The sequence below is a fragment of the Ziziphus jujuba genome, chromosome 5, assembly GCF_031755915.1.
Source record: "Ziziphus jujuba cultivar Dongzao chromosome 5, ASM3175591v1".
In the NCBI taxonomy this organism is placed as follows: Eukaryota; Viridiplantae; Streptophyta; class Magnoliopsida; order Rosales; family Rhamnaceae; genus Ziziphus; species Ziziphus jujuba.
The window spans coordinates 11,361,399-11,377,290 of NC_083383.1; the positions used below are offsets into that span (position 1 = coordinate 11,361,399).

At 36.1% G+C, this 15,892-nt stretch overlaps 2 protein-coding genes across 3 annotated transcripts; one reads left to right on the forward strand and one right to left on the reverse strand.

Moving 5' to 3' along the window:
• The first annotated feature begins 3,197 nt into the window (after positions 1–3,197).
• On the forward strand, positions 3,198–10,269 carry LOC107418080 (probable pectin methyltransferase QUA2). Of its 2 annotated transcripts, none has more exons than XM_016026751.4 (9): positions 3,198–3,463; positions 4,314–5,055; positions 5,135–5,267; positions 5,990–6,230; positions 6,768–6,993; positions 7,144–7,319; positions 7,490–7,793; positions 8,655–8,793; positions 9,583–10,269. In XM_016026751.4, exons 2-9 carry the CDS (start codon positions 4,346–4,348, stop codon positions 9,739–9,741), a joined length of 2,088 nt encoding a protein of 695 aa, XP_015882237.3. In that variant the 5' UTR covers positions 3,198–3,463; positions 4,314–4,345; the 3' UTR covers positions 9,742–10,269. The 2 variants fall into 2 exon arrangements, with proteins under 2 accessions (XP_015882237.3, XP_024929378.3); XM_025073610.3 differs by lacking the exon at positions 3,198–3,463 and adding an exon at positions 3,542–3,954.
• Positions 10,270–11,700: 1,431 nt separating this feature from the next.
• Positions 11,701–15,536, reverse strand: LOC107407811 (uncharacterized). The gene is made up of 5 exons (XM_048475947.2): positions 15,239–15,536; positions 14,349–14,832; positions 12,930–14,253; positions 12,677–12,823; positions 11,701–12,592 (listed from the first exon to the last, which is right to left on the reverse strand). Exons 2-5 carry the CDS (start codon positions 14,400–14,402, stop codon positions 12,132–12,134), a joined length of 1,986 nt encoding a protein of 661 aa, XP_048331904.2. The 5' UTR covers positions 14,403–14,832; positions 15,239–15,536; the 3' UTR covers positions 11,701–12,131.
• Between the last annotated feature and the right edge of the window lie 356 nt (positions 15,537–15,892).

A 15,892-nucleotide genomic window follows, 5' to 3' on the forward strand; every position in this document is an offset into this window, starting at 1 on the left:
CTAAAATAATATCAATTCAACATTTACAAGTAAAGCTCAAATTCCAAACACACATGGGAAATGCCATATATACACTCAAAACCATCCCTTCACACAAAAGCACATACATATATAGGTGCCTTTTATTGAAAAATTTCCTTTTTAGTCATATATATATATATATATATATATATAGAAACACTAGTTTTTCCTTTCTCATAAATAAATTACCACTAATTGGAAATAATTTGGCATGATGTGTTGTGCACTATTGATCATCAATATTCTATTAGAAAAGAAAAATTACTAGATTAAAAAAAAAAAGAAAAAAAAGTAGAGTTTTATACATATCATCTACTTCCAATACAATATCATACCGTATTATTTCATATATATATGTATATGCTTATTTATTTTCTTTAAAAATAAATTGTAAAATCTAGTATTGGTCATTATCCAATTCTAGTTTTTTATAAAAGTATTTTTAATGGTAAAATGTATTTTGCTATAGCATTTTTAAATTTTAATATGGACATATCTTTTTTAATGGTAAATATAAATATCAATATTAAATTTTAACATTGTCTATCTAATAATATATGGCAAAAAATAATATTAACAAATATATTTTTTAATCAGTCACATTATTAAATTGAATTGAATCTTATTTCTTTTAACTTTAATAAATAAAAAAATTAAAACTTAAAAATTATATTATTTAATAATGATGACTTTACAAATTTTATTATAGTGTAATTCATTAAAAAAAAAAAACCAAAGCAATTAACATTTTTTTAATAATATATCATTAAAAAGCATGTAATAAGCCACAACTACATTAATTTTTTAATATTGCAATGAAAAAATACCAAAAACAAAAACCACCAAACAGAACACCAAAAACCAAATCGATTCGTCACAGGTGGGACCCGAAGCTAATAAATAAATTAAATAAATAACCTCATGACGAGAGAATTTGTCCACCTCAGCATCCATCTGGCACCTAATTTCGAAACCCAAGGTGCCCAACCTCTAGTTTCTTGTTTCCATTTCTCTATTTTCTATTTTATATTATCTAATTATATATATTTTTATTTTGGAATTTGTATATATTTTTCCAAAATCCAAATCCGCGTAAATCCCACCGCCATCCACCAGAAACCGACAAACTAGCACTACTATTACTTCCCCACCGTGACTGTGAGACTTAAAAGCAGCGCGCTCATTCCTTATTCTTTCCCTACCTTCCGGCCACGTCATCTTCTCTCTTTCACCGACACCATAAACGCGGTACCATGGGTCCCACCTCCTAAACCTTTTTTTTTCAAAAAAAAAAAAATTTGAATTCGTGATTGACTCTCATCTCATCTCATCTCATTCTCACTATATGCAACTTGCATGTGAGCACTCCCACAACATTTATATATTCTCTCCTCAAACAACTAAGAATAATAAAAATATAAAAAAACCAATTTTTTTATTTGTTCTCTCCTTTTTTTTTTTTTTTTTTTGAAATTCCTGTTTTTCAGGCTCCATACTTTATATTCGGGGTATTTATTCGGTGTTGATCGTGTTGCTCCATAACCAATCACAACCCACCAGCTCGAGTGGTCCTAAACTCAACCACATGCAAGTCCATATGCACTTAATTACCATAATGCCATTGAATGGCTTATGGTGGCTTTGATAACGAAATTCACTTTCCGATTCTGTGGGCGACGAATCGCTCTGTGTCAAATAAGGGACACACTGTTTGTAACTTATCCTCTTTTTTTTTTTTTTTCTTTTTTTTAACTATTAACTTTTCTTTTTTTTTTTATATTTTTTCTCTCTCTTTATATGTTTAATTAATTATTAATATATGTGGAAACAGAATCTTAAAGAACAGAGAGAGAGAGAGAGAGAGAGAGAGAGAGAGAGAGAGAGAGAGAGAGAGTAGTCATTTAAGCACTTTGGAGGGTTGTAAGGCGTTGAAAAATGATTAGCAAATAGCAAGAGTAATTAGAGTTGAAAATCTGTCCTGGGTTTTTGGCCTTTTGAACCAACAAAAGGCAATTCATTCTACTGCATAATTAGCTCCAAACCTCTTTCTTTTTAACTCCTTTTATTCAAAACCAAAACAGTAAATATATATATATATATAGTCCTTTTAAAGGGATTGTTCATAGACAAATAAACAAATTTGATGAGAAAACTTATATGAAAGTGCTTAATTTACTGAGTTCAATGTGCCACACAACTGCATGGGTTATACGTAATGGTAAAAGAAAGTGGTTTATTGCTCATGCAATTGCGGCAGCCTGTCTATATAATATTAAATATACATAGTTATATATTATTATATGAATGTATGTATATGTGTGTGTATTTATGAATGTAAATTGTAATGTAACCGGCAAATCAGGCACAAATCAAATAAGCGGATCCATAAAAAACAATTGTATAAATTTCGGTGTCACATTGTCTGTTATCTTTCAGATCTACCACCATTTTCCAACATGTCAGCGAAGTATTTTATTTTTTCTTTTTCGTTATTTGATATTTTAAACATACAAGGAGAAACTCCATTCATTAAATCGATTTATTAAATAAAATTTTTATTTTTTTCTTTAATTTTTTAAGATTCAGTGCGGGGCTGATCCCAGAAAAAGGCCACTGTATATATATTTGTATTTTTTTTTGTACATTCAAAGGTGGTTCTAAAGAGATTTTTTATGATTGAGGATGTTTAAAGTCTGAGTCTTTGAATTCTGAATAGTGGGGAGGAGGGTCTCATTCGATGGGAAAATATTCTGTTTTCTCTCTCTTTCTCAAAGATAGATCTCTAATGGGGTTGGTACTACGCACCAAAAAAAAAAAAAAAAAAGGGGTTGGGGGCTGTTTGATTAAATATTTGATATAAAATATATAAGTCAAAAAGTTACAATTTGGTATCCAAGTGTTACCTCTGAATAATAGCGTTTTATTTAATAATTATGCATCTGGGAAGTGGCAATTTATTGTGCAAGATTAGTTTTTTAGTTTATATTTATGATATTCTATGGTGGTGTATACATATATGTATCGTAATTTATTTATTATTTAATTTTTTTTGGGCCCTTTCACATCTTAAAAATATTAAATTAAGAGCAATATGGTGTACAGATAAATATAAAAAATATGAAAATAGATAATTCTTAGTTTTCACGAGCCGTGTCGTGATTGGATCAGTACAAAATCAGCTATTCCCTCTCACTCTTTCTCTCTGTCTCTCTCTGTCTGTCTCTCTCGCTCTTTTTCACTCTCTCCCCGTGAGCTAAACATATGGCAAGGTGAAAAGAGAGAAGAAAGGAGAGATTGGATTCTGAGCTAGAAGAAGACAATAGAGGAGCTAGTGGAGTAATCAAGACCAAAACCCACTTTGAATTCACGCTGGTTTTCTGGGATTCTTAGCTCTGTTCCTTTGCCCTCTATCTGCATCTTTCTTCTCTGTGCCCCTAAAGAGGTAATGTTTGCCTCTGCAACTAGTTGCACCTTTTTTTTTTTTTTTGGGAGGGGCTAGGTTTTATGTGATTTCTATAGGGTATGCATCATTTAGTTGCAACCCATTGGATTGATCTAAATGGGTTCTGGACGTTCTGGTTAATTTTCTGGTTCCCTTTTTGGATTCTTGTATGAGAAACCGAATGGAAATCAATTTGAATAGAAACGAGCTCCCTTTTTTCTTACTGAAGAGTAGAGAAGTGATTCGAACTGATCTAAATGATTTCCGTATCTCGAAATCTTTCTGGTTTACTTTCCTTTTATTTTCTCTGAATCTTAATTGCCCTTTAATTTCCTTTTCTGGGTTTTGTCTTTACTCTTTCCAAGTTATTATGTAAGAAAGTTTAATTCTTTTCTATCTTTGTTGACTGAAAAATAACTTCTTCATATGGTCCGTCCGTGCCCTGTTCACGGATCTAGTTTCGTATGTTTCAAAGTGATCATGCTCCGGAGGTACCGTTTAATTTAAATTCCTTTTTTTCTTTTTTCTTTTTTCTCTTTTAGTTTAGCTGGGTAAGAACTATATTCGTTTCGCTGTATCTTATGTTTCAACTTCCTTGAGTGGAGAAGTATTCTTATGAATTGCCTCTTTCTTGGTATTCAAGTGAAGAACATTCTTCAAACCCAGAACAATAAATAAATAAACAAATAAAAAGAGTGAACATTTATGGGTTTTTCTGTTTTTGTACTCCTCGTTGTGTATGGGTGAAAATTTTGATTGGTATGTATGTTTTGCAGAAAATAAATCATTCCAATGTTTTTCATTCCAAGTCTGATTAAACTTTCTGGGTTTTGTTTCTTTATGAAAACAGTTGCTTCTTGTGGGGCATCTAATTTAAAAAGAATGTCCCGGCCTTCACAGCGAGGGATATCTGGGCTACGGATCTCTGGTGGTAGCAATGATTTTAGCGATTCTCACATGAATGATAGAACAGAAAGAGAAGATTTGGATAGGAGAGGTTCCTCTGATGACAGCTCTTTTGCCATGAGGTCTTCTTTTCGCATGTCTTTCCCAGATAATCCTCCTTCCAAATATGGGATTAATGGAAATGGCTTTGTATCAGATCCATACATTGCTGGTAATCCTAGAGGTCGGCACAAATTGACAATGCTACTCCTGAAGTTCAGTTTAGTTTTGATTGTAATTCTTGCACTTACTGGATCTTTTTGGTGGACAATATCCATTTCAACGTCTTCTAGAGGTCACATATTCCTTGGTTATAGGAGACTCCAAGAGCAACTTGTTTCTGACCTGTGGGATATTGGAGAGATTTCTCTTGGTTCTTCAAGGCTTAAAGATTTGGAGTTTTGTACTGAAGAGTTTGAAAATTATGTTCCCTGCTTTAATCTCTCTGAGAATGCGGCCTTAGGTTTTTCTGATGGCAATGCGTATGACCGGCATTGTATGCACGGTATGAGGCAAAATTGTTTAGTTCTTCCACCTGTAAATTACAAAATTCCTCTTAGGTGGCCTACTGGGAAGGATGTAATCTGGGTGGCAAATGTTAAAATTACAGCACAAGAGGTGCTTTCCTCTGGAAGTATGACTAAGAGGTGAGCAGTTTTCTTATCAACCAACTTTTTTAGATCGAGAAATCTTGATCTTTTCTTTAATTTATTTGTGTGCTTATAGGATGATGATGTTGGATGAAGAGCAAATTTCCTTCCGTTCAGCCTCTCTTATGATTGATGGTGTTGAAGACTACTCACATCAAATTGCAGAAATGATAGGTCTAAGAAATGAATCCAACTTCATCGAATCTGGGGTAAGTGGATTTAACGTTAATTTCAAAAGCTTTTGTACCAAAATATTTCCTTTTGAAAAATCTACATTTTTTCCCCATTTTTTGCTTGCCTCTCCCTGTTGGGCATTTTTCGCTTATTTTTCTTGTGTGTTGGGCCTGGTTGGTCCATTTATTTCCGTGAACTTGTGATGTTGTTCAAGTGGGGTCCCAGCATACCTCCATTTCAGACAACAGGTGTTTTTTTGGGACCCCAAAAAAAAAGAAAGACGACAAGCGTTTCAATTTAATGTAATAAATCTAAATTAGGTAGTTAGAGCCAATTCTTCAAGAATATATCAGTAGTCATCTTCGCTGAAAATTTTGGGACTTCACTAAGTCTGAAGTTCGAACTGCTTCAAGCGTATGATATATTGTGCTGTAGAGTATAAGGAATGCAACTTCTGTTGTGCTATTGTGTTTCCCCATTGAATGCTTGACAAGTTGCTTTGCTATTATTAAGCATATTGCAGTTGGCATCTGGTTGACAACTAATACATCTTATTATAATTGTTATTATTTCTATAAAAGAAATAGCAAATATGTGAAGATACACATAAGTAAATACATTTTTTTAATATTGCATACAAGAACATATTTTATGTGGGAAAGAACAATTTCTTACTTTCCGATATGCCAATTTGTTCCCCTTTAATGCTTCTGGCTTCTCTGAAATGATCGTGTACATGTTGGCCCAAAATTTTCAGGTAAGAACCATTTTGGATATAGGTTGTGGTTATGGTAGCTTTGGAGCTCATCTCTTTTCCAAAGATATCTTAACTATATGCATTGCAAATTATGAGGCTTCAGGCAGTCAAGTTCAGCTAACGCTTGAAAGGGGTCTTCCTGCAATGATCAGTTCTCTGCCTTCAAAACAGTTACCATATCCATCTCTCTCGTTTGATATGTTGCATTGTGCACGATGTGGCATCGATTGGGACAGACAAGGTACATGCCAAAGTTAATAATGACAAATCAATTCCTCTTGTTTTACATCCGCAAATACATGTATAAGTTTATCTTCTGAGTCAAAGGTTGATCTTGAACATAGTTTTTCATCAGGAACCTATATAAATAGATGTGCAAATATATATCTGCAATGCCAAATGTTCTTCCTTCATAGTTTTACTTTGATAAGGTTGTCTTTCCTTTTCCTTTTCTTTCTTCTTTTGTTGTTTCTACACTGATATTAGTCTTCCTTCTCAATTTTGTCCTCTGCCATTGCGTCTTAGATTGAATCCCATTACTTCTTGCATTTATGGAGATCAACTTCCAATCAAATGCTGTTTTGGTTAATTGCTAGGAGCCTTGTACAGTCTCTGGTACAAACCATATAATAAGAAGCATTATTAGTGCCAAAACATTTGATTTTACTTATCTTAGAATGTGTTAATTGCATTTAAGAGCATTGTTACTGTTTTTATGAATATAAGTTGAATTTGGGCCATTCCTGGTTTATAACAGTATATATGTATTGTGTCGCAGATGGTATTCTCCTGATTGAAGCTGATAGAGTTTTGAAGCCTGGTGGATATTTTGTATGGACATCACCAGTTACCAATGCACAGACATTTCATCGTGACAAAGATAATCAAAAAAGGTGGAACTTTGTTCGTGATTTTGCAGAAAATCTCTGCTGGGAGATGTTGTCACAACAAGATGACACAGTTGTATGGAAAAAAACGAGCAAAAAAAGCTGTTACAGTTCACGGTACGGTGGTTAACATGGTGTTTCTCAAACTTATTTTAAAAAATATACTCAATGTGTCCATGGTGTCACAAACATACAATTTATTGGATAATATAAGCCCATGTATACAATAACTTGTCCTGATTGTAGAAAAACCTGCTTGTTTTTTAGGAAGCCTGGTACCGGCCCTTCTTTATGTAGTAAAGGTCATGATGTTGAAACTCCATACTATAGATCACTCCAGGCCTGCATTGGAGGAACACAGAGCCGCAGATGGATTCCCATTGAAAAGAGGAGAACCTGGCCTTCTAGAGCAAACTTGAACAAGAATGAACTTGCCGTATATGGTAATTCTTACTTTCTACAATCTACTGTGCTGTGAATACCATATTAGACAAGGAAAGGCAATTGCGTCATACTAGCACTGAGGATGAATTTCACTTTCTTGTGTAATAATTAATTCATTTTGGTGAAAACCATCTGGCTTGTATGTGCTAATAGTTAACTGTTTTGTCAGGTTTGCACCAGGAAGAATTTGCTGAAGATGCTGAAACTTCGAAGATGACAGTTCGTAATTATTGGTCTCTTCTATCACCCTTGATATTCTCAGATCATCCAAAGAGGCCTGGTGATGAGGATCCTTCACCACCTTATAACATGCTTAGAAATGTGCTGGACATGAATGCTCGTTTTGGTGGTTTTAATTCTGCTCTACTGGAAGCAGGGAAGTCTGTGTGGGTCATGAATGTTGTCCCAACTAGTGGGCCCAACTATCTTTCCATGATCCTTGACAGAGGCTATGTTGGTGTTTTGCATGATTGGTAATGCTACCTTTTCCCACACTTAACCCTTGCAGTTTGTTCTTCTGCAACGCCATTTCGTTACTAGTATGCTTGCTTGACTTGGGCCAAAAATTACCCTCTCTGAAATAGATATCAGTGATGACTGTCAGCTTAACTAATTTGGCTGGTGAACTCTGGCTGTTGGCCATCAAAACTGAGTCAGTTTAGTTTAAAAATGATGCTGTAATGGAAGCAAATTATTTTCCTTAAACTATATGCACTTTTATGTGATCAGTAGAAGCCTCATCTTTCTCCTCTCTGTTTTGTCCTCCCTTCCATTGAACAGAAGAGGAAATGTTATACTGTCAGAATGACTATAAGCTTCTTCGTTGCTGAATTAAGCTGAGTTTCCAAGTAGAATAGGAAGTTGTCCATGGTTAATCTCCAAGCGATTTCCATGAGACCAGCCAATATATCAGCATATAAGACTACGGGGCAGCCCAAGTGGAGGCCTTGGTATTATCCAGGATTGAAATTATTGGGAACTCTGGAGTCATTTTAGGAAATTGTTAGTAAATAAGAATTGAGTGATTTAAACTAGGAAATAGTCATAGTAATTCTACATTATGTAATTTTTAGGCTCCACAATTGAAACTCGGTATTCATTTGCATTTGATATTATTAGCTGTAACATAATAGAACCATATTAAGGGTTTTTGTTTGCTGAAAACCTGGCATTGTTTATTAGTTAAACTAAAGAGTTTATGATCTGGGCATAGTTTCTAGTTATTGGCTGCTAAATTTTGCCATCTTGAACTTTCTACAAATGTAAATGACAAATGCTAGTTCCATTATTGATTTTTATGTTATTTAGTTGTATCATTTCATTTTCTTGTTTAGGTGTGAGGCCTTTCCAACATATCCCAGAACATATGATTTGGTACACGCAGAAGGACTTCTTTCTCTTGAATATGGTCAGCAGCGTAGATGTACCATGCTCGACCTGTTCTCTGAGATTGATCGCTTACTTCGTCCTGAGGTAACAGAATTAAATTATATTCTTTAGTTCTTTTCTTCATCAATGATTATCATGCATTGAATTATCTTGAAATTTAAGATTCATTGGCTTGTGGTGGAGCATGTTAATCAATTAAAACATTCATCAACTGCTATGTTTTAGTTGCTATGCAAACTTAGACCTAATATTGTCATTTGCTATGGTTTTCAATGTGAAACGTAACATTTTTGTGTTCATGGAGTCGATTCTTTGTTGGACATGATGGCTTTTTGTGTGACAAGATTGAAATGAATGTAAATTTATATTCATCAGAGTAGTAATATTTACAATCATGCTTCAGAGAGAATGAGATTTATTCAGATTTAAAAGATTAAAAATCGAAAGCTTTTTCTTGGAGAACCATCTCATCATATACTCCTTAGTTGTGTCATATAAATTATATGCCTGCTTTTTGATGCATCGGAGCTTTGATAGCTCAAAGAGGTAGAAAATTTCAATGGTAGTTTCGAGGCCCAAAGAAAAACAATAATTCCTTCATGGAGCAATTTTATTTCCAGCTGATGTTACCGCTAGCATTTGGCCGTAGATAATAAAAACCTTCTAATTAGTACAAATACAAAAATTAAATCCTCGACAAGAAAAGGGGAAGAGGAATGAAATTCTAAATTCTAGTTACTCAAAGGAAATTATGGAAAGAGCTAATCAAAAGATTTTCCTTCTTTGAAGAATGTATTTCCATTAAATAGCTGCTTCGTTGGATGGTTTTTTTGGTCCATTATGTGGAATATACTGACATGATAACTGTTACAGGGGTGGGTTATAATCCATGACAGAGCTCCTCTAATAGAATCGGCAAGAACTCTAACAACACGGCTGAAGTGGGATGCACGTGTTGTCGAAATCGAGAGTACCAGTGATGAGCGACTCCTTATCTGCCAGAAGCCTTTCTTTAAAAGACAGCCAAACTAATTGTGAGCTTCCAAAGAATAGCCTGAGAAGTTATTTTCAAAGTATTCATATTCATTTACTGATGTCCATTAATCATCATAAAGCTCCGCCATATAAAGGGGGAATCAAAAATTTTGAACAGATGAAGAAACCGAAGAAACCAAAGAAACAAAGTCAAGATTGGTAAAACTGATCTCAACTCCTATGGAGCCGTAAGGCGTTCATGGGGCATGTAATTATGCAATCGAGGCGAAGAGCAAGTATAGGATTAGATTTTTAAATTTTCCATGTTGTGTCTCATTATAACTTATACAACCACATGATTAAGATTGTGAAGATAATTACAAAATAAGCAAGTGCTGTTTGCTGTAGTATATGAAAATCCTTAGAATTGCATTTATGTGATAGGGTAAAAAAAATATATATATATCTTCTTTTTTCCAAATTTGCTTGTTCTGCCAGATTAATTCTCCTTTCTGGAATCAGCCTTTTTGAGGCATACATTGTCAAAGTTTTAATTCAATTTAGAATTTGTAATATTCATTTAAATTATTGAAAGCTAGACAATGTTACCTCTGTCGCGGAAAAAAGCATGCCTTTGTTTTCTATCTGGTGGGGTAAAGATAAGTTTGCTTATCTACATATATGTATATGATACTATTAGCTTTATAGCTCATCTCAGAGCCTGGGTCTTTGGTTTTCTTTTATTGTTCTTGGCTTGTCCTTTATTCTTGATTGAACACTTTGTTGGGAAATTGAAGGAGTAAAAGACAGGGTTTGAAACTTAGGCTGGGGTCCTAGGAGCCTGAGGGTTTTGTAGCTTAATGATTAGCTATATGTCTGGCACATATAACGTGGAATAAATTTGCAGTGAAAAAAAGAAAGAAAACAGTGACAAATTCTATCATTAATGGAATGTCCAATTGCCCTTGATACCTCCGTACTTTGACAAAGCTTATTTGCTTACAAAAAGAAACTTTCCATTCCAAACCTTCAAATGGCCCAGTAGAGTTTGTACTATGTTTCAGAGTTGTCTCACAAGACCTTCAAATGGGGAACAAAAAGATAAGAATTTGAGCCCCACCCCCTCCCCCTAACCAAGCTATTCATATAGGAAATATATTTGAATCCTTTTTATTTTATTTTGTTTTTTCAATGTAACAACATGAAAATCACCAATTTTTAGAAAGCTCATAAAAATTCCACATTTTGGCGCCCAACGGCCAATTATCAATGTTACCCAAACCCCCAAAATCAAAATCCAACCATGTAGACCGTTTAAGCCCACAAATCCATGGCTTGGAGCTTCGTCTTCTCCAGGACCACTCCATGAGATCGTCTCTAGCCCTAAACCCTAGCTCCTCCATACCCTGCCTTCCCTTCCTTACCTTCCCATTCTCCACCAACTTCCCCAAACAACCCAACCCTGACAGATCCAACAAGAAGAAGAAGAGCCCCAGACCTAGAGCAGAGCTCGTTCAGTCCGAATCCACTCAAATCCCAACCCTTGAACGCCTCGTCGAGCGCGATTCTTTCTTCAAATTCCTCACCAAGTCCATAGAATTCCTTTCCAAGCAACCCCAACATGCTCTCCGGCTCGACGACGCCACAAAGCTCCACAACGAGCTCGGATTCCTCCGAGGCCGCAATGTCGCCCACTCCATCAAACGCCATCCTTTGATCTTCGAAACCTATCGCCGCCGCAGAGATGGCGAGATGTGGTTCCGCTTAACCGATTTCATGGAGAAGCTTCTCGAAGAGGAGCGAGACCTCGCGAATTCCATGGTGCTCCACAGGGTCAATACTACGTGCGTTGTGCATCCATGGAAGAGCTAGCTGTACTCTCCACACTTTTTGTGTATCATTTTGTAAATGCTATCGAATGGCTTGGTTAGTTCATTTTTATTTTTTCCTCTGTTTTTAACTAGTTTCCTGTTTCCCATGGCTTTAGGTTCCCAAAAATTACCGACTACCGAACTATAAAAGGGGAAAAAAGGAAATGGCATGTATTGAAAGCTCTTTCTTGCATCAAAAGCTTGCAGCGCAACTTCATCACTTTCCTTATACAAATATGACATGGATAATAGTAAATCGAAATTTCTACAGGCATATAATTTGTCCAACGTAATGCATTGGATTTTGTTCCAACTGTTATTTCTTGAAGCTTGCTTCACAGAAAATAAAGCAAACAACGCGAAAACTTTGGAGCGCTACAACACAATGACAAACAAAACTCAATTACATAAACAGAAACCATAAATCGTTTCACCCTGCAAACGCAATTAAAAGGTATATTGAAAAAACACACAAAAGGTAAACTTATTATGTCACTCCCAAGACATAGCGAAGGATCTAGCGGGATGGCAAGGGAAGAGTAGACGACGTTTTTATTTGAGCACGTAGTGATGACCTCAGCTCTTTGACCTGTGTCTGCTTTTCCGCCTAACACTGGCACTGCTCCTGTGTGCACTCGTGGATGATGAACCTACCTGACTAATCTTCTTTGCCCTCCTATGGGAACTATATCCGTTGTTCCCTAGTGCAGCTCTTGCAACACTATCGTTGAGTACCTCCCGTGCTCTTTGCGGTTTGATGGGCTGCTTGTTCAAGTAGACTAACTTTGGAAGGATACTATAAACTGCCTTGCGTAGTTGATCTTCACTCACATTGCTCTGAACTGGATTACCCAGTAGATTCAGAGCCTGCAAAGAGTTATAATTGGCAACCAGTTGGCCAAGCGCCTTGGTTGTCGTTATCTTGTTGAAGCTTAGGTCCAAAACTGTTAGCTTCAATAGCCTATGTAGCCCCTCAACATCACTAATTTTATTCCCCGCAAGGTAGAGCTCCTTAATTAGTTGACAATTAGACAATCCTGAAACAGTAATCATAAAATTAGGGGAAAGTAATTCTCCTAGAAACAAAGATAATGGTAAAATAAAGAAGAATTTGAATTTACCATGTCCAATTCTAGATATCCGGTTGTAACTGAGATCAAGTACTCGCAAGTGGGTCAGATCTCTGAGACCTTCAATGCTGCTGATCTTGTTTCTTGACAAGTTGAGTGAGTGTAGGCCTTTAGGCAGAGAACCCGGAGTTATGTGAACTGCAGTAAGAAAAAACCACCAGGAAGAAGCTCAGTTAGTAACAATTGATATGTTCTGTTCATTAAGCATTTTCTTTATTTGCTGGGGAAAAAAAAAAAAAAGTACCTATGAAGTTGCTTGACAGGTTGACAGATCGAAGACTGGAGTAGCAAGACATGCTTGGGACAGCTTTCAAGCCAATACCAGAAATGTGCGCTATGGTTGAGGAAGAATTTAGTGACTGTATGATGGTATTGGCATATAATATCTCCTCTGAAAGATTGACATCTGGACGTCGAGTTGATGGGGTTGTGCATCTCGCTGGTGAACTACCAGTCTCATGAGAGGGAGGGAAGTCAATTCCCCCATCATTGCCATCATCTTGAATTAGGAGTGAAGGCTGTGTATCAAGGTGTTTGACCCACTCTTCAACTCTAGAAAAAGGTGATGATTCTGTTGAGAAAGCAAGCCACTGGTTCTGAGGCCATAATCCAGACATGCCATTATGAAAACCACCCCAGCTCTGATTATCGGTTTCATTATCTTTGTGATCTTTATTAAAGGATTCTGCAGTAAATGATTGAGGTGACTCAATCTTGCTAAAATGCATGGCCCTGTCCGGTTCAAGAGTATCTGATGTGTACCCGCCTTGCTGGTTCAAAACAGCACTCGTAGAAAGCTTCCTTTGTTTTGGAATCGATTGTCTATGCAGATTCCTATGGCTCCAAAGGAACAACTTCCACCATAATCTTTTGCTTCTAGAAGGGAGAACTTGGCTTGAAGAACGTTTCTTAAGTATCACTTTATCGGCACTGTGATGGGTCATGACAGACACAGGGCTGCCACGATTAACATCCTTCCTCATTCTCTCAGCTAATTCCTGCAATTCTTCAAAAGAGTGAGACTTCGGAGGTGGCAACTGGTCAGCTATCATTTTAATTACATCACTTGTCTCCAAGTTGGAGCATGAACGCTTAAGATTAGGTGAGGCCCAGAATTCAGCCTTTCCAATACCAGGATCACTAACATGCCCACTTTGCATCAAATCAACATCCTTTCCACCATCATCCTCTGCTATTTTTTCAAATTTTTCAGTCACCTCGATATCAAATGAATGGGAGAATTCCACCTTCTTTGAAGGAAACTCTCCACTCGAGTTGGCTTCATGGACTTTGAGATCAAAATCAGAAAAGTTCCTCTTGATTAAGGAGTTCTCGTCGTTCTCATCTTCCCCTTCATATGCAACCTCTACTGCATCGTAACACACAGGGCTATCATGGTTTACCACCTTGACGTTGCAGGCAGAATTCTTCTCAACTCCAAACGGCATTGAAACACCAAAACTTGTCGACTTTAACTCCTCGTAAGGCTTCACAGGTCGTTGCAGCCTAATTTGCAAGGTGCTTAGTGCCTTGTTCATTTCTACAGTTTTTGAACATTCCTCATTTACCTGATGAAGCAATAAAACAAAAGAGTCAGAATATCATGATACAATAAACACCAATCAGCAAAACCATTACAACCTAAAACTAACTTCATTCTCACCTTATTTTTCTTCTTGGAGCCAAAAATTCCAGAGAAGCAATTGAGTCTTGCCATCTTTAATTAAAAAAATCCTCAAATACAAATTAAGAGATTCAAAACACAGCTAAAGGTTTGTCTTGCCTTTGTCTTCTTGCTCTTGGTACAGATATTATTTTACAGATGCTCACATCTCTAATGGTCCATAAATTGAGAGACTCTGAATAAATTATTTGATCAATGCTCACATCTGAAATTGTCTAATATTGAGCCTTTAAGACAGAAATTCTTTGCAAGTAGATCACATTGGAAATATTTTTGGGTTCAAAAGTTAGCCGTAATCAATAGGAAGGCACCAAATGAGTAAACGAGGACAATCGAAACACTTTCGAGGACCGAAAACCAAACAAAGGCCTTCTCCGGCTTCAGAAGATGTCTCTATGTTGTCGGCCAGAGTTGTATCTTCACGAGTTTCCCTCGGTAGAAATACGTTTCTTGAAAAGTTCCCCTATCAAAAACCAACATAAAAGGATCATTATAAGTTAATAGTAAAACATGGCCTTTTCAAGAAGTCCAAGATTTCTATCAAGTTTGAACAATCATGTTGAAAAGAAAAAAATCCCAATTTCCCAATAAAGCCAAGCATGAAACTTTACCTACCAAACAAGGGAAACCCATATTAATATATATTTAGAGAACCCATTTCCGACCCACAAGTCCCAATACAAGTTTTTTTTCCTAAACCTTGTAATTCCAAACAAAGAAAGATTAAACCTGAAACAACAATTTAAGAGTAAAAAAGAATTTGGCAGAAACCGAATCTTCTGCCTCGGAATATTTATACCAAAAATTAACCATTGCATATTAAAAAACAAAAAAAAAATTCACCAAAATTTTAGTGAGAAAAACCGTACCTATGGGCGCTGAACTTCGCCAGATTGTCAAATGGAAACTGTAAACTGATATTAAAGCTCTCGTTTCCGACGGAAAACGATCGCATACCCAAAAATCTGTATCAAAATCAGATCAGCGAGAAAGAAAGAAAACCCAAAGAATGAGAGGCAAAACTAGGAAGATGGTGGTGGTGGTATAGGTGGGGGAGGCGGAGGGGGTGAGAGTTTTGTTTGTTTAGTGAGAAAAGAAGCGGTGGCACTGGCAAGTACCAGAAATAGATATTTCAGAAAGAAAAAAAAAACATACACTTTGCATTTGAAATAAAACGTACACTACATATACATACAGCAAAAAGTAAAAAGAAATACGCGCTTCTTACACGGTGTGTCCGACCAACCTACCCACCCCTATTATTTATCGAAATCATATACAATTAAAAAATTAAAAATAAAATAAAATCAGAATTATTTTACACCCTGCAATTGCAAATTTTTAGCGGCATGCTTCCGGGAAAACACAGAGCTAATCGAGCCACATGTTTTCTTATTTGGGTGTCCTGGGCCCACGTGGACCCCACTTCAAGGTTATGAACAGTGTGATTTTAATCTTGAGCCACTAGTATTTTTTTCTTTTTTTCTTTTTTGTTTCTGTAAGGTCCACGTCAGAGGAGTCAT

Coding starts and splice junctions, on each gene's coding strand:
- LOC107418080 (XM_016026751.4), top strand. CDS start 4,346: ATGTCCCGGCCTTCACAGCGAGGGATATCTGGGCTACGGATCTCTGGT. Junction 5,268..5,989: donor CCAACTTCATCGAATCTGGG/GTAAGTGGATTT, acceptor CAAAATTTTCAG/GTAAGAACCATTTTGGATAT. Junction 7,320..7,489: donor GAATGAACTTGCCGTATATG/GTAATTCTTACT, acceptor CTGTTTTGTCAG/GTTTGCACCAGGAAGAATTT.
- LOC107407811 (XM_048475947.2), bottom strand. CDS start 14,402: ATGGCAAGACTCAATTGCTTCTCTGGAATTTTTGGCTCCAAGAAGAAA. Junction 14,254..14,348: donor GCTCCAAGAAGAAAAATAAG/GTGAGAATGAAG, acceptor TTGCTTCATCAG/GTAAATGAGGAATGTTCAAA. Junction 12,593..12,676: donor GATATCTAGAATTGGACATG/GTAAATTCAAAT, acceptor TTACTGTTTCAG/GATTGTCTAATTGTCAACTA.